This window comes from Miniopterus natalensis, chromosome 8 (genome assembly GCF_054644295.1).
Source record: "Miniopterus natalensis isolate mMinNat1 chromosome 8, mMinNat1.hap1, whole genome shotgun sequence".
Taxonomy (NCBI): domain Eukaryota; kingdom Metazoa; phylum Chordata; class Mammalia; order Chiroptera; family Miniopteridae; genus Miniopterus; species Miniopterus natalensis.
Genome location: NC_142088.1, coordinates 42,380,066 through 42,404,695, shown reverse-complemented (window position 1 = coordinate 42,404,695; position 24,630 = coordinate 42,380,066). Strand labels below are relative to the sequence as shown.

The window sequence follows — 24,630 nt, the reverse complement described above, 5'->3', positions numbered from 1 at the left end:
AAGTAAGGGAATAACTAAGATGTAGTAGCATCACTACAGGCAAGGGAAAAGAATGTTTCAGGAAGGAGGGCTGGCCAACGGTGATCATCAGTGAACAGAGAGACTGAGAACTAAAAAGAGATCATTGAATTAGTAATTTAAAGGCTTTTGGTTTCCATTGAGAGATTATAGCTGGGTAGTGAGATTAGAGAAGGTAAAGGATAAATTGTTCACAAAGATTTAGCTACAGGTATATCCATTAAATTTAAGTTGGCCTAAGATTCCACGGGTGACCCTTTCTTTTTTCTTTCTCTTGACTTGTCTTCAATTTCTACAGCTGCAACCACCACCTTTCCTTTCTCATTTCCTTAATTCAGACTTTATGTGTCCTAAATGGATCACCTCCCTCACATTTACTCTCTGATGTGGTGACAGTTTGTTTTCTAAAGCAAAGATCCATTTGTGTTATCTTCCTGCTCAAAAAAGGCCAGTTTGGCGTGACTCAGAAAGAAAAACTAAGCTCCCTCATGGCCTTCTAGGTTCTGAAGAAGGTGTTTCCAGCCAGATTCTCACCCCTGTCTCTATTACAATTGCAATATTCTGTTCTACTCTGTTCCCATATGAACCATCCGTTTTGCGAACGGGCTTCCATTCCTACTGTACTCTCTCCACTTGGAACGCTTCTTCCTGTCACTTCCCGTCACTATCCCTTTCACCCTTGAAGACCCCAGTGTCATCTCTCATGTGAAACACGTGCTCTCCCAGCTGGACTTGTGCACTTCAGCTGAGCGACTCTAGTGCTTACATTTTTCAGCCTTGAATTATTATTATTTATGTCCATATCTATTCTTCTACTAGTTTCTAAATTTCATGAAGGCTATCGTCTCACTCCAGGCATCTTTTCCCCCAATCGAACTTGGCAGAGTACCATTCACAGTAAATACCTAGTAAGTGTTTGAATGGATCAATGACTTCAGTCCCACCTGGTGCTCTAAATAGTTCATATGTGTAAGTTTGGTATTATCCCAGAAGATGAGTTCCTTATGGAGGCATATCATATCTTTTGCTTGTTTTGCACTCTCCTAGCCCCTCCCCAGTCCTGGGGTAGTCCCGAGCATGGAATGGTCACGTACTATGGAACTGATAGTTCATTCCTCATAGGGGATGGCTGGGTACTGTCCTTTACTTCCCCTGATATGGAAAAAATGCATACAAATGAGAAATATGGATTTAATTCTGGGCAGCATGGCAAGTAGGATCAAGGGAAGGATTAGAATTCATATGTCCTCCAGCACTTACACCCAGACTGAGGAGCAGACCTTAACTGTTTGTCAAAATGGAAATTGATTTTCGAATCAAAGAAATTAGCCAGAGAGTCAAACACAAGAGTGCCCAAAGGCTTGAACTTTGAAATGCCAAAGTTCTTTGCTTTTGCTGAATTGTCAGACTCTAAAAGTTCCCCTTCTCTCAGAACTTTGGAAGTTCTCATCAGGATATCTATCACGGAACAATTTTGTCCTCAGTGGGGGGAATCACACTGAGAAAAAGGAGCTAATTAGTGGGCACAGTATTATTCAAGTCTAATTCAAGGAGCCATTGCACATTAACAGTTCTTTTGAGAGCACTCATCCTGCTTGGAAGACATGGCTGTCTTTCTCCAATGGACTGATTGTGTGTATCCCTACCACTTAGTACAGTGGCTGGCCCATATAGCTGTCATCTATTAAGTGCTCTCTGTGTACCAGGCACTGTACATAGATTATTGCATTTGCTCCCTACAATGATATTATCACCATTTTACAAGTGAGGAAACTGAGGCCCAGAGAATTGAGTTAACTTGCATACCATCACATGTCTATAAGAAGTAGAGTTAGATTTGACCCCAATTGCTGGCTTTTAACCTTTATATATTACTGCGCATCAAATATTTTTTTAAATGAATGAGTACATGTGTCATGCTTGGAAGAATAATGGGTTTGGCAATTAAGCATATTGTTATTTAAATAAATCAATGGACTATTTTAAATATTTAAGATTAATAATTTAAATATTATATTACATAATATATAATTATATATTATATATTATATGAATCTATTCATATTAATTATTAACATAAAGATTAATATGTTTAAAAAATGGATTTGCCAAAATCTAGATTGTTTTGCCCTGAGTCACCCGTGTTTTCCATAACCACTTCCCTGTGAGTTCAGCCATCATTTCCCTCTTTGATGGCTCCTTATCTTCCTGGGCTGCTTTAGGCAAATATTTCCATAATTTCCACCTGAAGTAAAGAGCTCTACAGAAAGCCAAGGCTGTGTCTGGTTTGCTGAGTCTAGGGCTGACCGGTGGCCAACTTCAGCCCCTCACAGAGGCCCAAGAGGCAGTGGTGTGGCCCCTGCAGGGGAGACTCAGCGGCACCTGCAGCAGCAGCAAGTACCCAGGTCCGTGGGAAATGGCAGCAATGCGGCCTGAGCGACGGAGTCATTCCAGGAAGCCCATCTCCCAGGGATCATGCCTTCCACAACTCTTTGAACCAGAGGGTGGGATTTGAACACAGATTAACCGTCCAATAAACTAGTGGCTGGGGCTGTTAGATGGAGCAGTGGTTAATATTTTTCTGGCCCCTGACTGAATCACATGACTAGAGTTGCCTGGATAAATATTTGTTTAATTACAAAGTGCTTTTCCCAATCAAGGAAGAAAGAAACAGAAAACAAAGAGGAGTGAGAAGGTGGTGACTTGGAGCCATCAGTTGCAGTCCTTAAGCCTGCCTTAGTCCTAGGACAGGACAATTGGGATCTTGCTTGGCTTCGGCATGTTCAGTGCAGTGCATGCTCCTCCCCAGTCTTTGCAGCTGCCACAGACTAAACAGAAGAAAGCAGTGTCAGTAACAACAATAAGACCTCGCCTCTGCCACACACCCTCCAGTGGCTTCTGACAGCATCTGTGACCCCCGAGCCCTGTCCTGACTTCTTCCTTGGCTCTGGCCCGATTCCTCTGGGCCTTTTTACTCACTTCACCTCCTTGCTTGGCAGTTTCCTTCCTCAGCCCCTCCCAGCTGTGGTCCCCAGCTTGTCCCCAGGCAAGAAGTGCTGAAGATCTTGAATTTTTGTTACCACATCATCTTCCCTAAGAACACAACAAATTAGCCTGGGCTTTTCGAATTATTTACTGTTGATCGTGAGATCAGAGACATACAGATGAAGAGGTACTTGTGTTCACACAGGGTTCCCACTGCAGCTCTCTGCCTTAGGGGGGCCTCCAGTCCTGGGTCCAGTTTTGGCTCAGAGACTCTCTCCAGCTACTGTGGTGCTCATTAACTCTGAAGGGAGATTCTGTCCTTTCCGCTCTTAGATTTTATCTCTTGGCTTCAAACCATGCCACACATTTTCTCTGGTCTCCTTCACCTTCTTTGAGGCTTCTCCGGGTGAGAAAAGTGGGTTCTTCTCAGGCTTCAGGAAATGCCATGCTCTTCCCTTTCCATTTCTTTCCTGGGTTCACCTGAGCTCAGTCTGGACCCTCAGTGCTGACGGCTTTTCCTAAAGGTGGGGCTCACTTGCTGATCTTTCTAACCCTGATCTTGTGTTTGCCCCATATCTCAGGCAAAATGGCAGCTGCCCTGCTGTCCTGTAGCCCTGCAGCCTTTCTCTGACTTTGCCACCCAGGACCTGCTCCCGTCACCTGCTTCAAAAGCAGACTGAGCTTCCTTTCTACAACCCTCTGTCCTACCTTCTCAGGGCCTCTTTTCCCTGTCTGTGAATACAGACTCTTTCTCTCTGATTGATAGCTGTAGACTTTCGTTGCTGAGCCATGCACTCCTGGTTCTCACTCCTGTGTCAGAGCAGGACCCCACTTCCCCACCCCACATGTGAAGTCAGCAAGCAATTTCACTTCTCTTCAGTGAGGTTTTAAAACATCACCATTTTGATATTTGCAAGCTTAATGAAAACTGAATGCAGTTCAATATTCCACCAAATGGGGAGGTGGTATTTGGCTAAAATAACATATGCAACATCAAGTTTCTTAGCTTGCCTTCTTTCAAGGCATTAGTCATCCTGGGAGAATGCCTGTGTTTGTCATAGTCCTGTCTTCCAAATGGAAATTTCCATCCAACACAGAGCACCCTGGGCTCTGATACTTAACCTATAATTATTGTCCCCTCTGGAGGATTTCTCCTCTTGATGCAGAGGTCCCTTTGTCACTCAGATGTCTGTCTGATGATGATAGGAACTGCAGAGCAGCAGAGCACATCACGGGGCGTGGAAGTGTTTGCTCAGATAAAAACGTTCAGATATTCTCTACCAACGGAGACACTTAACAATCTAAGGAGCAAACCTGCAAGGAAACAACAGAAAGTATAGGAAACAACAGAAAGTGTAAAAAACAGAATATCTATAAAGAAATGAGAAGTGACATAAATCCCAAGTTTTCATGTGGTTTGGCCCCAGTATGTGGAATAAGAAATGCTCACCCTCCTGCTTTCTTACCAAGCTCACCGGTATTTTTAGTTTTTGGCTCTTCAACTGCTCTTTATCTAGTGTATTTTATTCATCAGTGAACGTCTACCTGTGAGTCTTGATAAATAGCTCCCCCTTGCAGGCATTTGATTTTTTGGTGATGAAATGGCTACAGCAGCAAGGCAGCTGTGTGTCAACAGCATGATTGTTTGGGAGCAGAAAGAGCACAGGCACCTCCAGCTCCGGAGCCCAGAGCAGAAGCCTGACCTTGTTTTTGTTAAGAAATCCCTCCTTTTTACCTGTTTCTGGCTGAGCCAAGCTGAGGGGTCGCTGCAACCACCCGCGTTTAATGTGGTGACACTAATGAATTCTGAGAATTAATCTTCAGTCAAGAAGGCATGATGGAAGGGACTAGAATTTCAAATGAGGTCATGGATTAATTTCTTTCAAGGCTAGAATTTGCTTCCTTTTTATTCTAGTGGCCTTTTCTATCAAATTCAAACCACCTACCATGGCCTTGTAAATTCAGAGTAAATCCAGGTAATACATCTCCTGGTAGTTTAAACATTTTGTTTTGTCTTTTAGCACAGAGATAACCACACCTAAATCCAGATTTTAAAAAATGATATTTTAAAAAGTGTGTTTTTACTGATTTTAGAAAGAGAGGAAGGGAGACAGAGAAACATGGATCAGCTGCCTCCTGCACACCCCCTACTGGGGATCGACCCCGCAACCCAGGCATGTGCCCTGACCAGGAATCAAACTGGTGACTTCTTGGGGCATGGGACAATGCTCAACCAACTGAGCCATACTAGCCAGGGCTAAAAAAAAAAAAAAATGATTTTTTTAAAAGGAATTACTGATAATTTTGGAAAAAAGTAGTCTTCCCTAAATCTAGTCCTGTTCAGTTTCTTTTTTCCAGGGCAAAAGGCTCTGGGATGAATTGAGCTTGGGGAATATATACCCCGTTTGAGACACTGTCTTCTGTAGAACCAACAGCTTACAGATGTCTTAAACATGCCAGGGATATTTAAGGACTCTGAGGGTCTCCCCTCAGTTAGCTGCGATAAGGACTCTGCCACACATTCCAAAAGTCTAGTACTGATTTCTCACGGCGGAGCTTCTGAAGATACCATTTGCAGGGCCCTGGTCCCACTGACACAGAAAAGGGCCTGTGGCCCACAGGTTTGGAAACATGGACTTAAACAGAAGTAAGCTGTTTTCTTTACCCCTGTACTTCTAAGAACATTTAATGTGCTCATGTGCATTGCGAAACTCCAGACTTGCCTGGGTTAGAGTATAACTGTTTCTTATACCTTTTGACCAGAACACTAGTTTCATTTTCAGTGGAATATCATATGTGTCTAGTATTTCACCCAACTCACCTCACACTGCCTGGCCCCCATTCTCCATACAAAAATCAACATTTTATACATTCTCTTGTAAAACTTTCCAATCCCCAGGTGGTGGGGGGGAATATTCTGCATCTGGGATTTGACATTTCTGGTTTAATAATCAATCCCGAAATGGACAAGCATATTATAACTTTCTTAGTTTTCCATGTTTGTTCTTCAAATCAGGTTGGAGGACTTTAACATGCTTTTTTAAAGGACATAGAGGCTGTCAGGAATTCTTATAGATTCAGTAGTCAATTCTGTCTTAATCCGCTAAATCCCTGCCTGGAAGGAGAGTAAGACAAATGACGACCTGACAAACTAACAGTATGAGTTTGGGGCACCAAATTGCAAACTCTTAAGCAACAAAGAATACACCCTAGTTAAAGTTGGTAAAGGGACTAAAGTTCTTAGGCATTTAAAGGATGCAGCTTAGGAGGTGAAGGTGAATGTTGTGGTGGCTTTGTCCCTGGCTACACAGCTTGCCTAGCCAGGCTTCTTGCATCGCTGATCTGGTTTGCTAACTTTGAAATGCCTCTACCTCTTCTCCACCAATGGAATTCAACTTAGTTACAAAACTTCCCCCAAACCTAGCTCGGTTCTCACCTGCTCCACTAAGTCTTCCCTGACTGGAGTCCCCCACCCACCACCTGAGTATTATTCTGCATCTGTGCCATTTTAAACAACACATTGCAGGGTGGGAAGGATTCTCTCATGGGAGTCAGAGAATTGGCCCCATCACGACCAGGACCTGACCTTAACTCCCTCACCACATACAAGAGGTTAAAATAGAAAATCTCCATCTCTTAACTCCAAAACCCTGTGCTTTGGGTGATTATTTCTTATTCTAAACACAGGGTGGGCAAAAGTAGTTTTACAGTTGTTCATATGGAAAATAATACAATAATTAATAAGTTATAATAATATAAGAATAAACTGTGTTTCTCATACTCACAACTGTAAACCTACTTTCACGCCACCCTGTATATAAGCAAATACTGGCTTCTGCTCTTTCCTGTGTTTCTCTTGCCCTTCCATCTTTCCATTAGACTGTAGATCCTTAAGGAAAAGAATCATAATTTTTTTAATAAATTTGTTTAGTTTGGCTAATTCTGGCTGGTTAATAAATGTTTGCTGAACAAATGAGGTGAGATGATTCCAATGACCTGTATCTAGTAATGCATGATTTGCAGCCATATCTGCTCCTAAAGTAGAACTTTCCTCTACTTCTCAGTAAAATAATAGTTCCATTTTATTCTGGCTCTTTGCTCCCCCATGAGAAAAAAGTATGCAAGAGAGTTTTAGAATAAGCTTATATCCTCAAGGTCTCCATGCCCTTCTCCTAAAAATCCTCCAATGCAGTCAGATATGTCACAACTCTGCTTAGCATTCTTCCCATATACACTCAGCTTCAGTTTTGCTGACCCAGTGGAATGACATTCAGTCCACTTGGGTCCTTCTGAGAGAACTAACAAACCCTCTTGATCACTGCTTCCAGAAATTAATATGCCTACCTTCATTTTTTGAATCTTCAGGAGACAACAGATTCATTTGTTAGTTCCTTCCTTGTCTGATTACCTCATTTTATTATGTATTCCTCTTTTCTCTCACTCCCTCTGTGTTCTAGAGAGAGATCCTCTCCAAAATACCCAATGATCTTGCAACCTTTTTGGCAACCTTGCTCCCCCACTAGATGCTAAAATTATGAAACAAGGTATAGCACCTTTAACTGCACCCCTAGACTCCAGTAGAGACCTATTTTCATAAGGCTGCAGTGTGAGTTTCCTGGTCTCTTTCCAACTCTATCTAAGGAGATGTAATTACTGAAGTACCAGAAGGACCATGTTTTCAGGCCTCACCTGGAAACTGTCCCAAGGAGAAAGGCAGAAGCAGCTCCAGCCCACTTTCCCATTCACTTGCTCTGAGTTTTCTATTCATCGCTATGCCTCCCACCTTCAGCCTCAGCCCCCTGAGTTTACCCATTTGATGGATTGGCACTGCTCAACAGGCAACTGAGGGTGGCCCTGGTGCTCTTGCTCTTTCTTCCTTTTTTGGTAGCAGTCAGTTGAAACAGCTAATGCAGGAAAAAAGGAAGGAAACATTAGGTAGAGAAACCTATTAAGAAATCTCTCTGTGTTTGGGGATATACATGGGTACAGGGCGTATGTCTCTTTGGTGACGAGAGACAGATATAATGTGACCCACCCCAAAGCACTGGCAGGATTAGCTGCAAGACCCAGGGGTTCCCGGTCTCCTGTCTGACTCCCTCTGAGGCTCTGGGGTGGGGCTGTGCAAAGCCACCAAGTCCATCTCCAGTAGGAACTCTCAGAGGACACAGACTGTGTTTTATTTTAGGAGTTTTCGTACACCATTCCTCAAGCCAGGAGGACGGGGCCATTCACCTGTATTATTTCACCGTATAACTACCATGAGGTTCCTTTTCTCCAGGTGCTGAGGGAAACATTAGCAATTATTTTTCTTTCATAGCCATATACACATATAAATTCATATACAGGGAATTCAGGGAAGATTGCCGGAGTAAAGACATGAACATAGTATTTTTTTAAGCATGTGCACTGATTTTTTTCTTTTGGTAGGAAAAATAATAGATTATACAAAAGGCCCCCAAACCTATTCAAGTCAAATGATTGATTTCTTCCCATGGCAAGGCAGAGGTGGTATTTAAGTCATGCAGGCAGCAGAGTGGAGATAATCTAGGTTCTTTTGGCATTTCTAGCTGAAAGCTCCAGTTCCAATAGAAAGAAAACCCCCTGAATCAATTCTAAAATGGAGTGACTGGGAAATCGACTGAAAATCTTTTCAAGACTAGAAGGTGAGGGATGTGAAATTGGTTGGACGTGTAAATCGCAAAGGTTAAAGCCTTTTGTGAATCCAACAGTTGAGGACTGTTTGGGGAACTGCTTAAATATTTTGAAATAATGCTCAAGGTGAGGCTGAACTTTTTACCATCTGTCAATGCATTTCATTATTTAAAATACGTTGTGTTTTAGATGTTGCCGGCATGTCATTAGTGGGAAAACTGGAAACGTTTATTTCATGGAGTGGGCAGAATGGCATCCAGTGTTTATTCTAAGCCTCCTATGTGAGCTAGAGACTGATAGTTTACAAGGGCAGCTATTAAAATTTCTCTCTCCTATCAAGGGCAGCTAGCTAGTCAGAATAGAAATGTGATGGTAATTGGAGGGGTATTCATCAGATTCAATTTCAGTAGAAATTTCCTTGTGTCAAAATCATTTTTGGTAACAGAGAGCATACAGCAAATTGCACTAAATCATTGTTTTCTTTGAAAAGGGTATTGAACCTGAAACAGAAAGTGGTTATACTGGTGCAGTTTTAACCAATTAACCGCAGAGGAGTTTAAATACAGTCCAGTGTTTACCATTTCGAATGGACTCTTTTGTTCCCCGTTTGCATAATTTCATTCCAATTTGTCTGAATTATATTGCAGTCACTTCCTGTCCTGAGGTTTTTCTGCTTCTTCAAAAGACATTAGAAATCAAGGTGTTGAACCTTCTCTGTGAAGGCTTCTCTATGATCAGTTTCTTTCCTTGCAGACTCCTAAATACATTTGCCCACCACCACACAGTGGGCATTTTAGGTTGAGATTGGACTTACTTGATAGTATGTGATTTTAAATGCTTCCAAAATAAAGTATATAGACTAATCAACTTGTCTCCATTGTAAACATTTTTCTGTAATGAAAATTCAGACAGAAAGTTCAGTCTGACCAATCTACTTTTCCAGTGTTTTGAGTATTTAGAATCAATTGATTGTTTTCAATATGTACTTAAACTAAAATAGATTTCAGATGTTTTAATTAATTCAACTAATAGAGAATTGTTACTTTTTCTATGTTCTGGCACATATGAATAAAGAAAGAGCTTTGTTAGGTCAGTGATGGGGTTTTATAAATGAGCCTTTTCTCCACCCCTCTCCCATATTGACAGAGGAGCCAGGTGTCTAAGATTGTACTTTGGATTGTTTGTTGATTTCTGCAAACAGGTGTCTTATTAAGGATTTTGAAAAGCGGCCGCCCGTCACACAGCTCCTCGACCACCCGTTTATTCAGGGAGTCCGCGGCAAGGTTTTGTTTCTGCAGAAGCAGCTGGCCAAGGTACTCCAAGACCAGAAGCATCTAAACCCTGTTGTTAAAACCAGGTATGGTGCTCGGTGTCTTCCCGCTTCCTCTCTCTGGTTATTAATAAAAACAGCATGCCGTGTGTTTAGATTTGCCCAGCATTATTACTGGTAATTACCACATCCCTGCATTTCCGAGAGCTTCATTTACATAATATTAAGTGCTTCATGCCTAGTGGATGAGAGGGTTAGAGCTTCCGAACTACGCTGCGCCTTTGTGCTCTTCTGGCTAATTTCTCTCAAGTGTAGCTGAAATCTCACTCTGCCCATGTGTTCTAGTTAAAAACCAACACATATGTTTATATTTAATATAAATGTGGATTTTTCCCCTACCCAATAAAGGTAACTGTATGAAAGCAGTCACAGCTGAAATTGTGTGAGAAATCTTTGCTTGGCTGTTGCAGACTGGAGCAGAAATGTAGGCTGTTTTGTGATTTTTGGAAAGATTGCAAGTTGAATGCTGAAGCCTTTTTCTCAAATGTGCTCTGAGACCGGTTTCTTTAGTTAAAAATATCTTAGAAGCAAGTTAGTATTTTAAAATAATCACCTCCCCCCATTGTCAATGCTATCTGAAACTACTGGGATTCTTCCCCCTCCCTTTTTAGACATTTAAAAAGTAAATGTTTATTTTCAAGGGCAGTTGCATAAAGCAGTCTTCTGTGGTGGTCTGTGGAAATAGATGTTTGGTTTCTGTCCAGAGGGTGGCAGAATTTCTCTTAAAAATTTTTTTAAATGCAAATAAAGCTGCTTCCCCAGCTCAGCAATTATTTGGTTTTATAAAACTGGCCAGAGTGCAGATAAGCTCTAATCCATTATTCCAATTCAAAAAATTGGAATAGGGGAAAATAAAATATCACAAGTCACAAGTGCTAGAAATATTCATGTGTTCTGCAGAAAGTTGTTTACAAATCAAAAAGCATCAGAACCCTTGGAGCTGGAGGCAAAGTTTCAAGGTGACTGTCTTGCTGCTCCCCACCTCCTCAACCAGGCTCTTCGGGATAGCGCAGAACAAATTCTTTCCCACTCTTTCCCCCTTTCCACTGCCATTTCTGTTTCTGTGGCTTGCTTAGGGGTAGAGGAACACTCAGAAATTCTTGTGACTTGTTCCTTTATGAAGCAGTCGAATTTGTAATTAAGCCCAGGATAACTGAAATCCCTTTCCTCCCCCTGCTGTTGTCCCTGTACACCAGCCACAGCCCCTCAACCACCCACCTATAGACACACACACACAGCAGGACTACCCAAAATTAAGATGAGATAAAATAAAATATAAACCAAGCAAAAAAAGCAAACTCAGCATTTCAATGCTCTAAGTCAAATCAGGTGTCTCCTCTTCCTTCGTCTCTCTGTTTGGAAATTTGCTGCAGAGCAGTTTCTGAGACTTAGTTTGCAAAGTTATCCTGCTTTCACTTTTGCCTTACTTTGCCCGTCCAGATGCATGTTCTCTCTTTAAAGAGTTTTCTCCTTCTACCATAGAAAATCTTGTCTCCAGGCTCCCCCCCCCCCCTTCTCTAATTTCTCTTTATGTTTGTTAGCTCCTTTGATGCTGTCAAAAGCCTCATGTGGTGGCAGAGGTTTCTTACTGGGTCTCTGTAATCTTCCGTTTCACTCAGAAGTTTGTGTTTCTTTGAAAGTCACTTTTTCAAAAATGTAACCTCACAAATAGGTAGTGAAATTTTCAACAGCGACTTCCTTAGGAGGTAGGAAAATTAATTCTAAAGGAAACACAATTCATGTATTTGACACAACTTGCCACCCATCCTGCTCTATTACTTCCTTTAGCAACTGGCAAGGAGGTGGCTATATATGTGTTTTTTAAGCCCACCCAGAGAAATTCTCAAATATCATTTGATGCTGGTAATTCAATATATTTAAAGTTGTGAGTTTCTAAGTTGAGGTGGAAAAAAACCCTGAAAAATTGAGGTGAGTGAGGCAAATACACAACTTACCATTTTTCTGTGCAAATGGTCACATGGCAGGCAGTACAGTGTGGTCGTTAAAACCACTGGCTCTGCCAGGTTTCAATTCCAGCTCAGCCACTTACAGACAAGTTAGTAAAATTTTTCTGTTTTGATATTTCTTCATCTATAAAATGGGGGTGATTTTGAGGGTTCAGTCAAAACGTAAAAAATACATTAGCATAGGGTTGATCACAGAGTTAGCCCTGAATCAGAGTTAGCAGCAGTAGTAGAAGTAGTATACATGGCTTATTTAATTCTAAGTCTTCCGTTTCTTTTGGCCTTAATCTGTGCAAATTTATCTGTATTTGCTTACCAAACAACATCATGAAAATAAACAGTACCAAGGTACTAAATGTTAAAAATATCAATTTCTGTCTCTTATTTAAAGTCTAATTTATTCATTTATTCATTCAAGAGATATTTATTTGTGTATGTGTCAGGCCCTCTGCTGACCAGAGGAACTACAAAGGCAAGTCAGATACAGTTCCTGATAAAGAGCTAATAGTCCTGTGTGCGAAACAGATAAGAATCAGATGAGAACAGCACAGCATGAAAAGTGCCTGGATAGAGGGATGCCTGGGGTCCCTCCCAGAGCACCTGGGAAGGGAAGACCCTTGGAACTGGTGGGAAAATGATCCTTGAAATGTCCTGAAGTAAGTTAGGGGAAGCGGGTTATTCCAGGTAGAGGGGGAGAGTGAGCCAAGGGCAAAGGCACAGAGGCTGGAGAGAGCATAGGGGATTTGGTGAAAAATTAGTTGGCATTGCTGGAACTTGGCATGGGATCGGGCAGGGGTGGGGAAGGTAAGGCAGGCAGGGGCCAAGTCATGATGCAATAATGAGCTTGGACTTGTTCCTTAGGCACTTGGGAGCCACCGAAGGGTTTCAAGCAAGGATGTGCTCCAGGAAGGTTGTTCCAATTGCAGCGTGGGGAGTGGGATGGAGCTGGCATAGCTGGAGCCAAGGAGATGAGTGGGAGCAGACCATGGCCATTGCAAATAACAAGATATTAAGATAATGGCAGTGTCAGGACTTACTGGTGGATTGAATGAGAGAGATTAGGGAAACAGAGAAGTGTCACAGGGTCTACCCAGATCGGGCGGCCTCCCTGCCCTGGCTCACACCACAGGTAAACAGAAATTGCAAGACACTAAGAGACCGAGACCAGGAAAAAAATTTTGCTTCCTCGTCATATCCCATCAAATGCAATGCCACGTACGGCCAGATGATACATAGACCTTCCAGCTTTCTCCCCAAAGTCGGGTTCTTCAGTGGTCCCAGTCCTAGGCCTCCTAGCTGGAGACAGTTGTTTAGTTTTGAGAGCAAATGCAGAGAAATGAGACCTGCAGGTTACAGGGAAAACTGTCTTACTCTTCCTGCAAAGGTAGAAAATGTCCTGCTCACGTCAGTACTTTCCCCGGAGGAGAGAGAAGTTGGTAGTTTGAGGAAGCTATAGGGAAGGGGGAATTTATAATTGTGCCATAACATATGTTTGATTCAGGTACAAAAGAGAGGTTATGTATCCAAGACTTGCTCTCTCAAAGGAGGTTAAACAGCCCTAAAATTCTGTGACCAATAGTTTGGGGCTTCATTTTTACTTAACCTGTCAGAGGTGCTCTTAAGCAATTTGGCCATTTCCTTTACAGCAGCTTCCATTTCCTTGACCTTGAAAAATAACTTTATCCCCAAACCAGTTTTGCAAATTCCTGAATTCATTGGTATCAGAGAAGTAGATGTGAAAACATGCTTTTTAAAAAAATCACTTCACAGGAGTTAGTGGGAGAAGTGGCAAACCACTCTCTGGAATGAGAATGGAGGTAGGGAAGGTGCTGGGTTGGCTGTACTGGGACCCCTCCTGCCTTCCAACCTCTCATCATGTACTCAACTGCAAGCCTCCGTAAAATTACAAGACGCTGCTTGTCATTCCCCTGCAGGTGGCCTGGGACTAGCTGAAACCACAAATATTAAATTCGTAAATGCCAAGGGTCTACTCTATTACTTGGTAGAAGAAGTAAGTTGCTGATTGTTTTCTGCTCTGTTGAATGGATTTTGATTCTACCCTTGCAATTTGCCTGAGGCTGATTAAAACAATGACCTCAGCTTTGCTGATTTCTTTTCAACCTACAGCAGTGACCTTTAAAAACAGATTTCTCACCATGGAGCTGCTGAGCTTTTCCCAGTAAGCCTTGCTCACTCACTTCTTTCACCGGCAAACGTGAGCAGGAGTGCGTGCACACACCCACTCCGTATTACCCACACTGGTGGGTGCCTGAGCTCCTGTGTAAATGAATGACTTCTTAATGACTACTTCATCAAGTGCTGAAGATGCTTGACACATGCTTGACATAGGAGGTTAAAGATCCTCCTGTCCTAACAGACAAGAAATAAATCCACAGGCTGTTATAATTAGTATCTGCATCTTTATCTGTCTCTATAACTGAGTGAACAAATTCATATATAATTTTCTGCTAGTGTCATTTTTTCTTGCTGCTAGAGATGGTGGGTATACAAATACTGTCTAAAAGAATTGATGATAGGATGCTGATTTATTGGTATTCTGGCCAAAACCATGCTTAGATGAAAACACAGGGAGATACTATAGTGATTTCCACCCAAATAATTTTTCTATTTTTATTCTATGTATCGTGATGTTTGTTTGATGGAAGCTTATGTTCCAGGTCAAGATAGAGCTTATGTAGTTAGAGTTATGTAGGTGCTATCTCCATCCATGTTGAACTTCCAGTAGAACAGTGTCACACCTCCATAGTTTGCCATTGTTTTCATACTCTAGGTCCATGATTACATAGTTATAGTCAAATAAAAGTTTCTCTTTCGTCAACTCTGTTATCAAAGGGTATACTGAAATGGGAATAAGGATTTGAAAGAAATATGCAACATCACTGACTGTTCTATCAGTAGTACTCTATCCTCAATTTTGAGTAACATTTTTGTATGGAATCCATTGAATGTGGTGCTGAGGGAGTGGTTCCTCTGATCTACCCAATGTGTCAGCTGGCCCCTGGGCTCTGCCCATGGCCCAGAAGCCTTTGTCTTAGAGTCGTGAGGACTACCACCTGGACCCTTCCCTTACTGCTTCCCTACCCTTGTTTTATCAATCCCCAACAGACTCTGTGTCTGGAAACTCTGTTGGTCATTCTTCATTTATTCCAGTGCCACTCTTGAATGGAGAGGAGGGCTCTGATCCTGAGTAGGACGAATGGAGGCAGCGGTGGACTCTAGAGTGGTCCTCTCACAGTGTGACTGTCTAAAAGACCATCAGACATTTCTTAGTGCAAAATTTAATCTCTTACTAGCACATCCCCTGTAATTATTAGGCTAAGGATTTTGGTTCCTTCCTATCCTTGAGTTATGATTTGGAGGCCTCTAAATTGTTTTGTTGGTTACCATAGTTGGTAGTAAAGGGAAGACTGTAAACTGCCACACCTGCATGAAGCTCCTACGGCCCTGTTTTGATCTTCCTATATGGAAGTCACTGCTTCCACAGGCATAGTCAGCAGACAGGTAGAGGCTAAGGGATTAAGGAGTTACTTTTGGACAAAATATAGGTAAAACAAAAACTTTTATGGCATAAGCTTTTCTAAAAGAAAGGAATTTATTGAGTGATATGATAGCGAGAAAAAGGACAGTTCCTAGGGCATGCAGTGTTGAGCCACCAGCAGCAGGGCTAGATGGAGTGGACAATGGAGTTGGCAGGCTCTTTCATACATGAGTTTGGAGAAGATGTATGTTGTTTTGAAAGAATTTACATTGGCTGTAGATAAAGGGGCTAGTTCTGAGTGGGTGCATAGTCCATAGGAAGAAGTGTTTGCTCTTTAGTATCAGTTGCGGGCAATCCTGCAAGATAAACAAGGTGCAGTGGCCCTGGTGGTCAGTTGGTCAGCTATTCTCTTTAGACAGAGGGTTAATTCAAAGTTTTAACATACATTCAGGAATGTTATCAGTTTTTGTTGGTTTCAGCCTGCAGTTGTTAACTGATTAACATCTCTCATCTCTTTCTTCTACCCCTCCAGTCTGCTGTAATTTAACTTAGGACACCTCAGAATTTTCTCCTTGTCATATATAATATTTGTGACCAACAGCTCAAACAAAGAAGTCTGCAGGCACAGTGATGTGATATTAAAGAGTGCTCACAGAGAAATGGTTTAATTCATAATGCAACCTGGGTATGTGCCCTAACTGGGAATTGAGCCTGCTAGGTTTTTGTGTACTGGATGACTCTCCAGCCAACTGAGCCACACTGGCCAGGGTAATACTCTTGTTTTAATAGAATGCCTTTTGCTATTTATCTATTTGTTTATATATTTCTCCATTCCTCTAAGCTTTCCAATACTCAGTCAAGTACCTTTTAGTTGGAAATCTGTAATTTTCACATTAAACAAGGAATTTTTCAGCCAAGATTGATAATAGATGCTATTCTCAAGTAAGGCACTAGGTGGAGTATGTGAATTAAACGAAATTTAAATTGGTTGTTGCTAGTGATGACAAATCATTTAACTCAAGAACACTAAACAATTTAAACCAAACTTATTTTGATTCATTTAAACAAAAACTAGGCAAATTCAAAACAATATAACACCTTTATAAGTACATGTATTCTAAAATAATGTAAATAAAGACATGAAAATTGTAATAAATAATTTTTTTCTCTTCAATAGACCCTCCAAATCTCAGAGCCAGGGCAGGAAAATGAAGCAGGGAGCAGTTTCAAAAGAACACTAGCTGGGGAAGGTTAGAGCAAGGGCTAGCAGGTCATTTCTGTCACTGGTCTTTTTCAGAATGGAAAGACCTGGCATCTCATCAGCCTTTAAATTGCCAGCTTCAATTTTAGGAGCAAATAATCTTAAGGGATTTGATTGCCTGTACATGTGGGAAGAGGTCATACATTGCTAATAACAGCAGGTGAAACCTTTAAAAAGTTGTTTGTTGTTTATAAAATATTATTGGAGAAGATTTTTATGAGAATCCAGCTCAGATCTGCAGACAGAATCTGCATGATTCCTGGAGGTTAAACCTGTGAGAAGGACAGATTAGCATACAGATGGTCTGCAGCAGGGTCAGAAGATGACTACTTCAGTCCTGGCAGCATTGCTTCATACATGTTCACATTGACAGTCACAACTTTGTGCTAGAGTTTATTCATTTGTGATACTCAAGTGGAGGTTTGGTCAGTGCTTCCATTTTTACAGTTGGCTGTAAAAATGTCACTCAGCACAAAACTTCACATCCTTGTAATGCAGTTCAGGCTGCCTTTAAGTCTGAGTCAGGAGTTACTGGAGTAAAAAAAAATCCCTGGGAAACTTGCCATTGATTCAGTGGTATCTTGAATTCTAATTGTGAATTCTGATTTCCCACTCTACCTGTTGCCATTTGCTTCTCAGAGTCCCATGCAATCTGTCCAGGATATTTATTGCATTTGGTGGAGAGACAGAGAGGAGAGTGATTGCTCCATCTTGACTGGGACCAGATCTGTGGATGACTTTTTCTTAACTCCTGATTTTCTTTGTCAAAGGATTTGTAAAATACTCTAACATAAGCCTATATCTTATAATTCCAAGATAAATATATAGGAAAGAGATAAACTGGCTAAGTTTAATATGATGAGAATTTAATAATTTATAACAAGTGCATTGCGATATTTTATTTTTTGATGAACTTCAAGAGAAAAATGCTTAGGTTTTATGTGCAGAGGATTTGGCCAGAAATAGGTACCCTTCTGCTGTGTTGTTTAGCAAAGTGGTTAGGTAGAAGCAGGTAGCAGCTCTGACTTTTATAAAAATCTGTGTTTTAAACCAATCTGGTTTCTCTTTGACATCACTAATATGTTAGAACACAGATAAATAAACCATTCTGCTTAATAAAAAATGCTTAGGTTATAAATTTGATTTTATTAAGTATAATTAAGCTTCACCTACTTTGGACCTTTATGTGAATTATCAGCAGCCTGGTTCTAGCATGGAGATGACTAACACCATGCTTTAAATACCCTTTCTTCAAATCTATCAGTGATGAGGGCTGGGAAGCCACAGTTAATGCAATAGGCGGGAAGAGAAAAAAAGCCAGTGTTTCCTGAAAAAAAGTCATTTCCACTGTGTTATAAACTCAGGACTCAGTATGCAGAGCTGTTGTGTTTGATTCCTCCTTTTTACCTGCTTTTGTGAAATGTGTATAGCAAGGGATGGCGTGTGTATCAGGATGCCGTGAAGCCTACATGACACTGAGAGCAAAGCGTTCAGTACAGCCAGCCTCTGGGACCTGGCGAGAGAGAACTGTGCCCGTCAAAGCTGTGACTGCGGTGGGCTAGCGGGCTAGGGAGGAACCGGGCAGTGGTGCTTCTCTGCGGATGGACTGTAGAACCTGGCAGGACATTTCCCATGTGACTTTGTTCCCATGTGACTGATGTGTGAAGTTGTGCAAATTGTTGATTCCTAATATTGACAAGAATGTAAGAATAGCACTTGGTACATTTTTTCAACCCTTTGCATTTTTAAATCTATGACTGTATTTGCTTTCACAGCCACCTGTGAGATAGACGAGCCAGTCACGATTGATTCTATTTATAGATGAAGGAAATTGGCATGCTGAGTGAGGGATTTGCTGAGTGGCCCACACCACATTACTCACAACCCCGAGACTAGGACCCAGAGCTCGTAACTGCTAGGCCAGTGCTTTCCCTATGCCACGTGGAATAGTGATAAGTTTATGAAGGGAATTGTGGGAAGGCCTACTTTGACCTTGCATTAATTTTATACCTTAAAGAACTATATTTCAGAATGCCAAAGGGAGCTGGTGTTGATTGTCAGCCAAGTTATTTTAAATGCCAGTGAGCAACAATTGTGCTCCCCCCCCCCCCCGAAAATCATATATATGCACAAGGGGATGAACATAAAGATATTGAATGCTGTTTTGTTTCTAATAGCAAAAAATTGGAATCAGCCTAATGTTGATCAATATTTTAACATATATATATATGAGGGAGAAATCATAATGTTGAATGGGGGGGAAAAGCCAGTTTGCAGAATGAAATCTACAGTGTGATATTTTTATAATTAAACCTACAGAATCTATATATTGTTCATGGGTACATATATGTGTATGATGACTATTTAAATATAGACTGAAGGATACTCACCAAATAATGGTTACTCAGGAAAGGGGAATAGTATGAACATGGGTCACAAAGGGATTTTAAATAAACAAATAACATAATATGTAAGCATTGATTTATTTATTAGTATTTGCTATATTATTCTATGAAGTTTTCTATAGTTTCAAACTTCCTCAAAAAGTTGGGGGTGGTACTGATGGATAGCATGACGGGACCTCAAGGGAAGTACCCCAGTGAAAACTATATACCTAACAGTGAACAGAAAAAAATGTGAGGAAGTGCTGGGATTGGCATTTAAGAAGAGAAGATGTAAGTATTCGATGTACCCATTTGCTAGTATTTCCTACTGTGGTAGAAGAAGGGCTCGAGCTCTGGAGCTCACTTAGCTCTGGGAGCCCTGCAGAGACAGGGAGAGAGCTTGGGGTTTGGACGGAGCTTGCTCTTCTTGCCCCTTTTTCTGAAGCCTCTGGGGTAAGACTTCCTGGGATAAGACTGAAAGAGACATTGTCATTGCCTTCTTTCTGCTGTATTATTTACTGTCTCAGTGCTAATATTCTTTGGATGAACTTCTAGGTGTGAAAGGATGCATACTAGAAGACCCTATCATGTGCAAGATGCTGAAAAATACTGCCTTGAGGATGACTTGGTCAATCTAGAGGTTCTGGATGAGGTAGGCACTAAATATTTAGTAGATAATTCTCACTGATGACATTTGTTTCATGTGAATAGTCTGACCTTTCTGTTGTAGACCATAGTCTCCTAAAGTCACTTGAAAATTTAATTGTTTGCATAGCCTCAGTGAAGCTCAGAGAGCATTTGGTTGCTGGGACATCTTGTGTTGTGTTCTTTCATAGTCCCCTAAACGTCCCAAATGATGAGAAAAGAATGTAGATTTTTTTCCCCAATGAAGCTCTTTGTATCATAGACGTGAATGTATTATATGAGCTGAAAATTCTTCTCTGTTTAAAGAAAAGTGCAGTTTAACCCTTAGGTTAAGATGTTTGGTTAGTCTTCATAAAGAGGAGCTTCACTTAGGGAAATGGTGAAGTTAATATAGCTTGAATTCTAAACTTGAAAATTGTGATAATCCTCATTTAAAGTATGCGTGTTTAATAGAGCTGTTAATTGCACTGGACCTGCTTCTCCTGATTCTATCTCTGGGGACCTTTAACTGCAATGCGTGAAGCACTAAGGTATAATATAAAAGTGTTCAATTCTATAGTCCCACCACATATATTTTAAGTGCAGTGCTTTGAGAAATAAAGTTACTATTTTGTCTATACTTTATCGCTAGGAGTGACCTATTAAATCAAATTCTAAATAGAACATTTTGATTGGGTGAAATACATTTTCGTAATAAGAAACAAAACTTTTGCTGGATCTTCCATGTCTTTTAGCAAGTCCCAGGTGGACCAATTCCTTCAGATATTTCTATTTTTGTCTTATTTCAAGGCAGATTTCTGCTGTTAGGATCATTAGAGTCACTGTGTGATTTAAATGGACTACTTTCATCTTCTAGAGGAAAATATTCTTGTAAGAATGTTTGCTTTTATTTTTAGAGCCTCTCCCTTGGTTGGGAATAATGTTTACTCTCAATGCCATTTGTCCTCTTCTTAGGGTACAATTATTCGCCAGTTGCAGGAGCGTTATGTGGACTTGCTGATTTACACATATGTGGGAGACATCCTAATCGCCTTAAACCCCTTCCAGAATCTAAGTATCTACTCTCCGCAGGTAAGCGGCGCTTTAAGAGCATGTATCTTCTTAGTAGGAAATTAAAAATCACAAGGAAACATGCAAAGAAGGAAAAAGTGAGAATAAAACTATGCCACCAAGGGGTATATACCCCAAACTGCAGATAATAATGCAACACAGATGGAATTCTTACATTTGGGGGCAAGGAATTCTTGCTTTTAAAAGCAAGATGTAACAATGATAGCCAACATTCATTTAGTGCTTACTGTAGGCTCTGGGTTACTTCTCACAACCCTGGGAGACAAGTACTATTATTAACCAATTTTCTACTCGAGGAGACTTAACATAGTAAAGTTCACTCCCTTGCATGAGCTCATGAAGCCAGCAAGTGAAAAACTGGGATTTGAACTCGGGTCTGTTGATCTCAGAGCCTGTGCTCCACAGCCTTTCTGATGCTACAGTTTCCCTAATAAATGACAAAGCCTTGGTTTCATGAGCAACAGGTACTGGAGCATTAGAAAATCCAGTGGTGCAGTAGAAGGGCCTTTTAAATTATTATTTTTTCTTCAGTTTTCCAGACTTTATCATGGGGTGAAACGTGCCTCAAATCCCCCGCACATCTTTGCCTCAGCAGATGCTGCTTACCAATGCATGGTTACTTTCAGCAAAGACCAGGTAAGGACTCACGTTCCTTTTCTACCAAGTCACACAGTAGGATGTGTTCTCTCTTCCTCGGCAGCTATTAAGTCTTCCAGAAAACTTTCCATTCTGGTTGCTTGTATTGGTTCAAGGAAATAGGAAATTAATTAGTAGCTTGGTGAAACAGGAACAGTGGTAAAGCCAGAGTAGCGGGAGAACATGAAAACCCTTCTCAGAAGCATGAAACTTTCATGTCAAGAGCACTCATTTTCCCTGATACAGTGTAAAAAGGATAGTTCTAATGTGAATGTGAGACGTAGAGCTAACACAAACCTGATTATATAACACAAACGCAATGATTGTAAAAAAAAAAACAAAACAGGATGTAGAATGACCAGTGGAATTCATCCTATTTAGGTCTCAGAATTTTCATGGTCCAGTCCTTTTTGTATGAAATACTGCTCATAGGTTGACAGTGGTCATGCACCACACTGTTTAGCTGCTGAGAAATTGTGATGGATTTGGTAAAGACTGAACAAACCTTACACTCAGTGCCGGTTAAACACAAAACTAATCCATATGTTTGAACTTTCTGGACCTCCAGTTCGGAGTGGTGGCATATCCAACCTTTGACCCTTCCTTTACCTTCAATATATATGTTTTCCTTTGTGTCTTTATTCAGTTTAAAATGGAAATAATCTAATTTGGTGAGGAAATTTTACAAGACAGTTATTATGTGTATATTTCCTGAGCCCTGTGAAGTCCTTGCTTTGGATTTGTTTAGGAATAGATGACAATGTGAATTATAAAACGGAGTTCACATATTCACCATAGGTTAGAAACTTGGCTTCTCCACATTCTTACCTTTCCCAGAGACTTGTGGAGTATCCATAGATTTCACAGAGAAGAAGTAAATGGAGAGAGAGATATGTGTTTCTCAAGTTAAGAAATTGCCCTACATCTTGTCTTTTTTCTGACACTACTTCTGACACCAAATGCTGTGTCTTTTCTAACACCAACCAGTTCTCCAGTTCTCTGACACCAATTGGATGTCCAACAGTTCAATCCATTTAATTCTCACACTATATCCAGTGTTAACACAGACCTCACAGGTTCAGGGCTCAGTCCCACAAGACTGCCCCCACTTCAGATAATAGCTACAAATGGGGTGCCCAGGCTACCCACACTTCTGTCTGGCTGACTACAAATTCAGGGATTCTCATGATCCCGTCAGAATGACTCACAGGACTCAGGCAAACACTACTTACGTTTACTAGTTTATTATAAAGGATACAACTCAAGAACAACCAAATGGAAGAGATGCAGAAGGCAAGATATAGGGAGGAGGGGTGTTGCAAAACTTCCATGCCTTCTCTGGGCACAGCCCCCTCCCAGTACCTCAGCATGTTCACATCAGAATGAGGCTCTCTGAATCTTGTTGATCAAGAGTTTTTATGACTCAGTCAATCTCTAGCCCCTCTCTCCTTCGCAGAAGTTGGGATGGAGGAGCTGAAAGTTCCCACTCTCTTGTTGTGTGTTTGTTCTTTCTGGTGGCTAGCCTCCATCCTGAAGCCCTACCTTAAACCACTTGGTTAGCAGTTGGGTTTGACTGAAAGTTACTTGATTGTGAATAACAAAAGATGTTCCTGTCACTCCTATCATTCAGCAATTCTGAGGGTTTGGGGAGCTCTGCACCAGGAACCAGAGACAAAGACTAAATGTATGGCTTTTTATTATACTGAAGCCACTATTCTCTTTTATAAGAGCTCCTAGAAAAGAATAATAAAAAGACCAATAATAATACAAAAACACAGCAAAGTATATGAACTGGTCACAAAAAGAAAATATGAATAACCTTAACCATATGGAACCTTGATCATACTAAAAGAAATACAAATTAAAACTACACTGAGATACCATTTTTTTGCCTATCAAATTGGCAAAAATCCAACATACTCTGTTTGGTGAGGCTGTAGGAGAACAGGCACTTTCATATATTGGTTCAACCTTAGGAAAGCCATTTGGTTCTATCCATCAAACATACAGGTGTATTTACCTTTTGATGCAACTACCCCATTTCTAGGAATTTATTCTATAGACAAACCTGCATATAAATATAATGACCTATGTGTAGAGTTATTCATTACAATATTGTTTGTAATAACTAAAGGAAAAAAACTCAAGTATCTATCCATATGGGACTGGTTAAATAGACTATGGTATATCTATACAATGAACAATAGGCAGCTATGAAAAGGTTGAAGAAGCTCCCGCTGTACTGAAAAGGAAAGACATATTGCTGAGTAAAAAATGAAGGTGTACAGTAGTGGGTGTTATATGAAAATCGTAGCTGAACACACAGGGTGTTTCCTCACCAACACTCCATTTTCTGTGTCAGTGCATTGTCATCAGTGGAGAAAGCGGCTCTGGGAAGACAGAAAGTGCCCACCTGATTGTTCAGCATTTGACTTTCTTGGGAAAGGTACTGACTACCTGCTTTATGTATTGTGGCTAGAAGTTTCTGCAGAGAACCTTCATATTTTACAAATAATGTAAACATTGTGTTGTTGTTTTTTAAGGGTTTGCATAAAAACATTCCATCTTTATTATGTTTGCCTCCTGATAGCTAGGGCTCTTAAGATGTCAGCATGCCATCTTTCTTTCCTGTAGTGAGAAAAATAATGCCAACATAAATTTACTAGATTATTGGCAATTAATTTTTTATGTTTTTAATGCAATAGAAACATTGAGCCATTAAGTAGTAAAAGTGGTTAAACATTAGGAACAGGATTAGAGAGAGTCACTGAGGTGATTAAAGGATTGGAAAGTAGAAATCTTTGAGCAAAAGTTGAGGAAAATGAAATTTTTCAGCTTGATGAAATGGACATTGAAGGACTGACTTAGAAATGGTCCACCAGTTACTTATGCTCAGAATTAGTTTAATATGAGGCTAAGAAAGAATTTAAGGAACATGTGTTACAGATGAGGTTTATGAATATTATAATGGATGATTGAGAAAAGGTATGAGCCTTTCTACTTAAAATTGTTTCTAAATGGTTTAGACATTTTGTCTGTCAAAGATTTTAAGTGAAGTGTAGCTGGATGTAAAAACTGATGACCTAATCTAGTGTCATCTGATGTCTATGTACTGTCAAGTTGCTCATCTGAGAAAACAATGCTGGAGGCTGATGCTAATTTCCCCAAATGGAGTTCTTCCCCTA

At 40.6% G+C, this 24,630-nt stretch overlaps 1 protein-coding gene across 2 annotated transcripts in view; it reads left to right on the top strand.

The window, feature by feature from the left end:
• Window positions 1–24,630, top strand: part of MYO3B (myosin IIIB) — a 323,317-nt gene that overhangs the window by 109,216 nt on the left and 189,471 nt on the right. For both annotated transcript variants that reach the window (XM_087819421.1, XM_016224834.2), the window contains exons 8-12: window positions 9,857–10,012; window positions 19,649–19,745; window positions 20,693–20,809; window positions 21,341–21,445; window positions 23,808–23,891. In XM_087819421.1, the coding sequence (XP_087675547.1) occupies window positions 9,857–10,012; window positions 19,649–19,745; window positions 20,693–20,809; window positions 21,341–21,445; window positions 23,808–23,891 (559 nt within the window). The remainder of the gene's footprint in view (window positions 1–9,856; window positions 10,013–19,648; window positions 19,746–20,692; window positions 20,810–21,340; window positions 21,446–23,807; window positions 23,892–24,630) is intronic.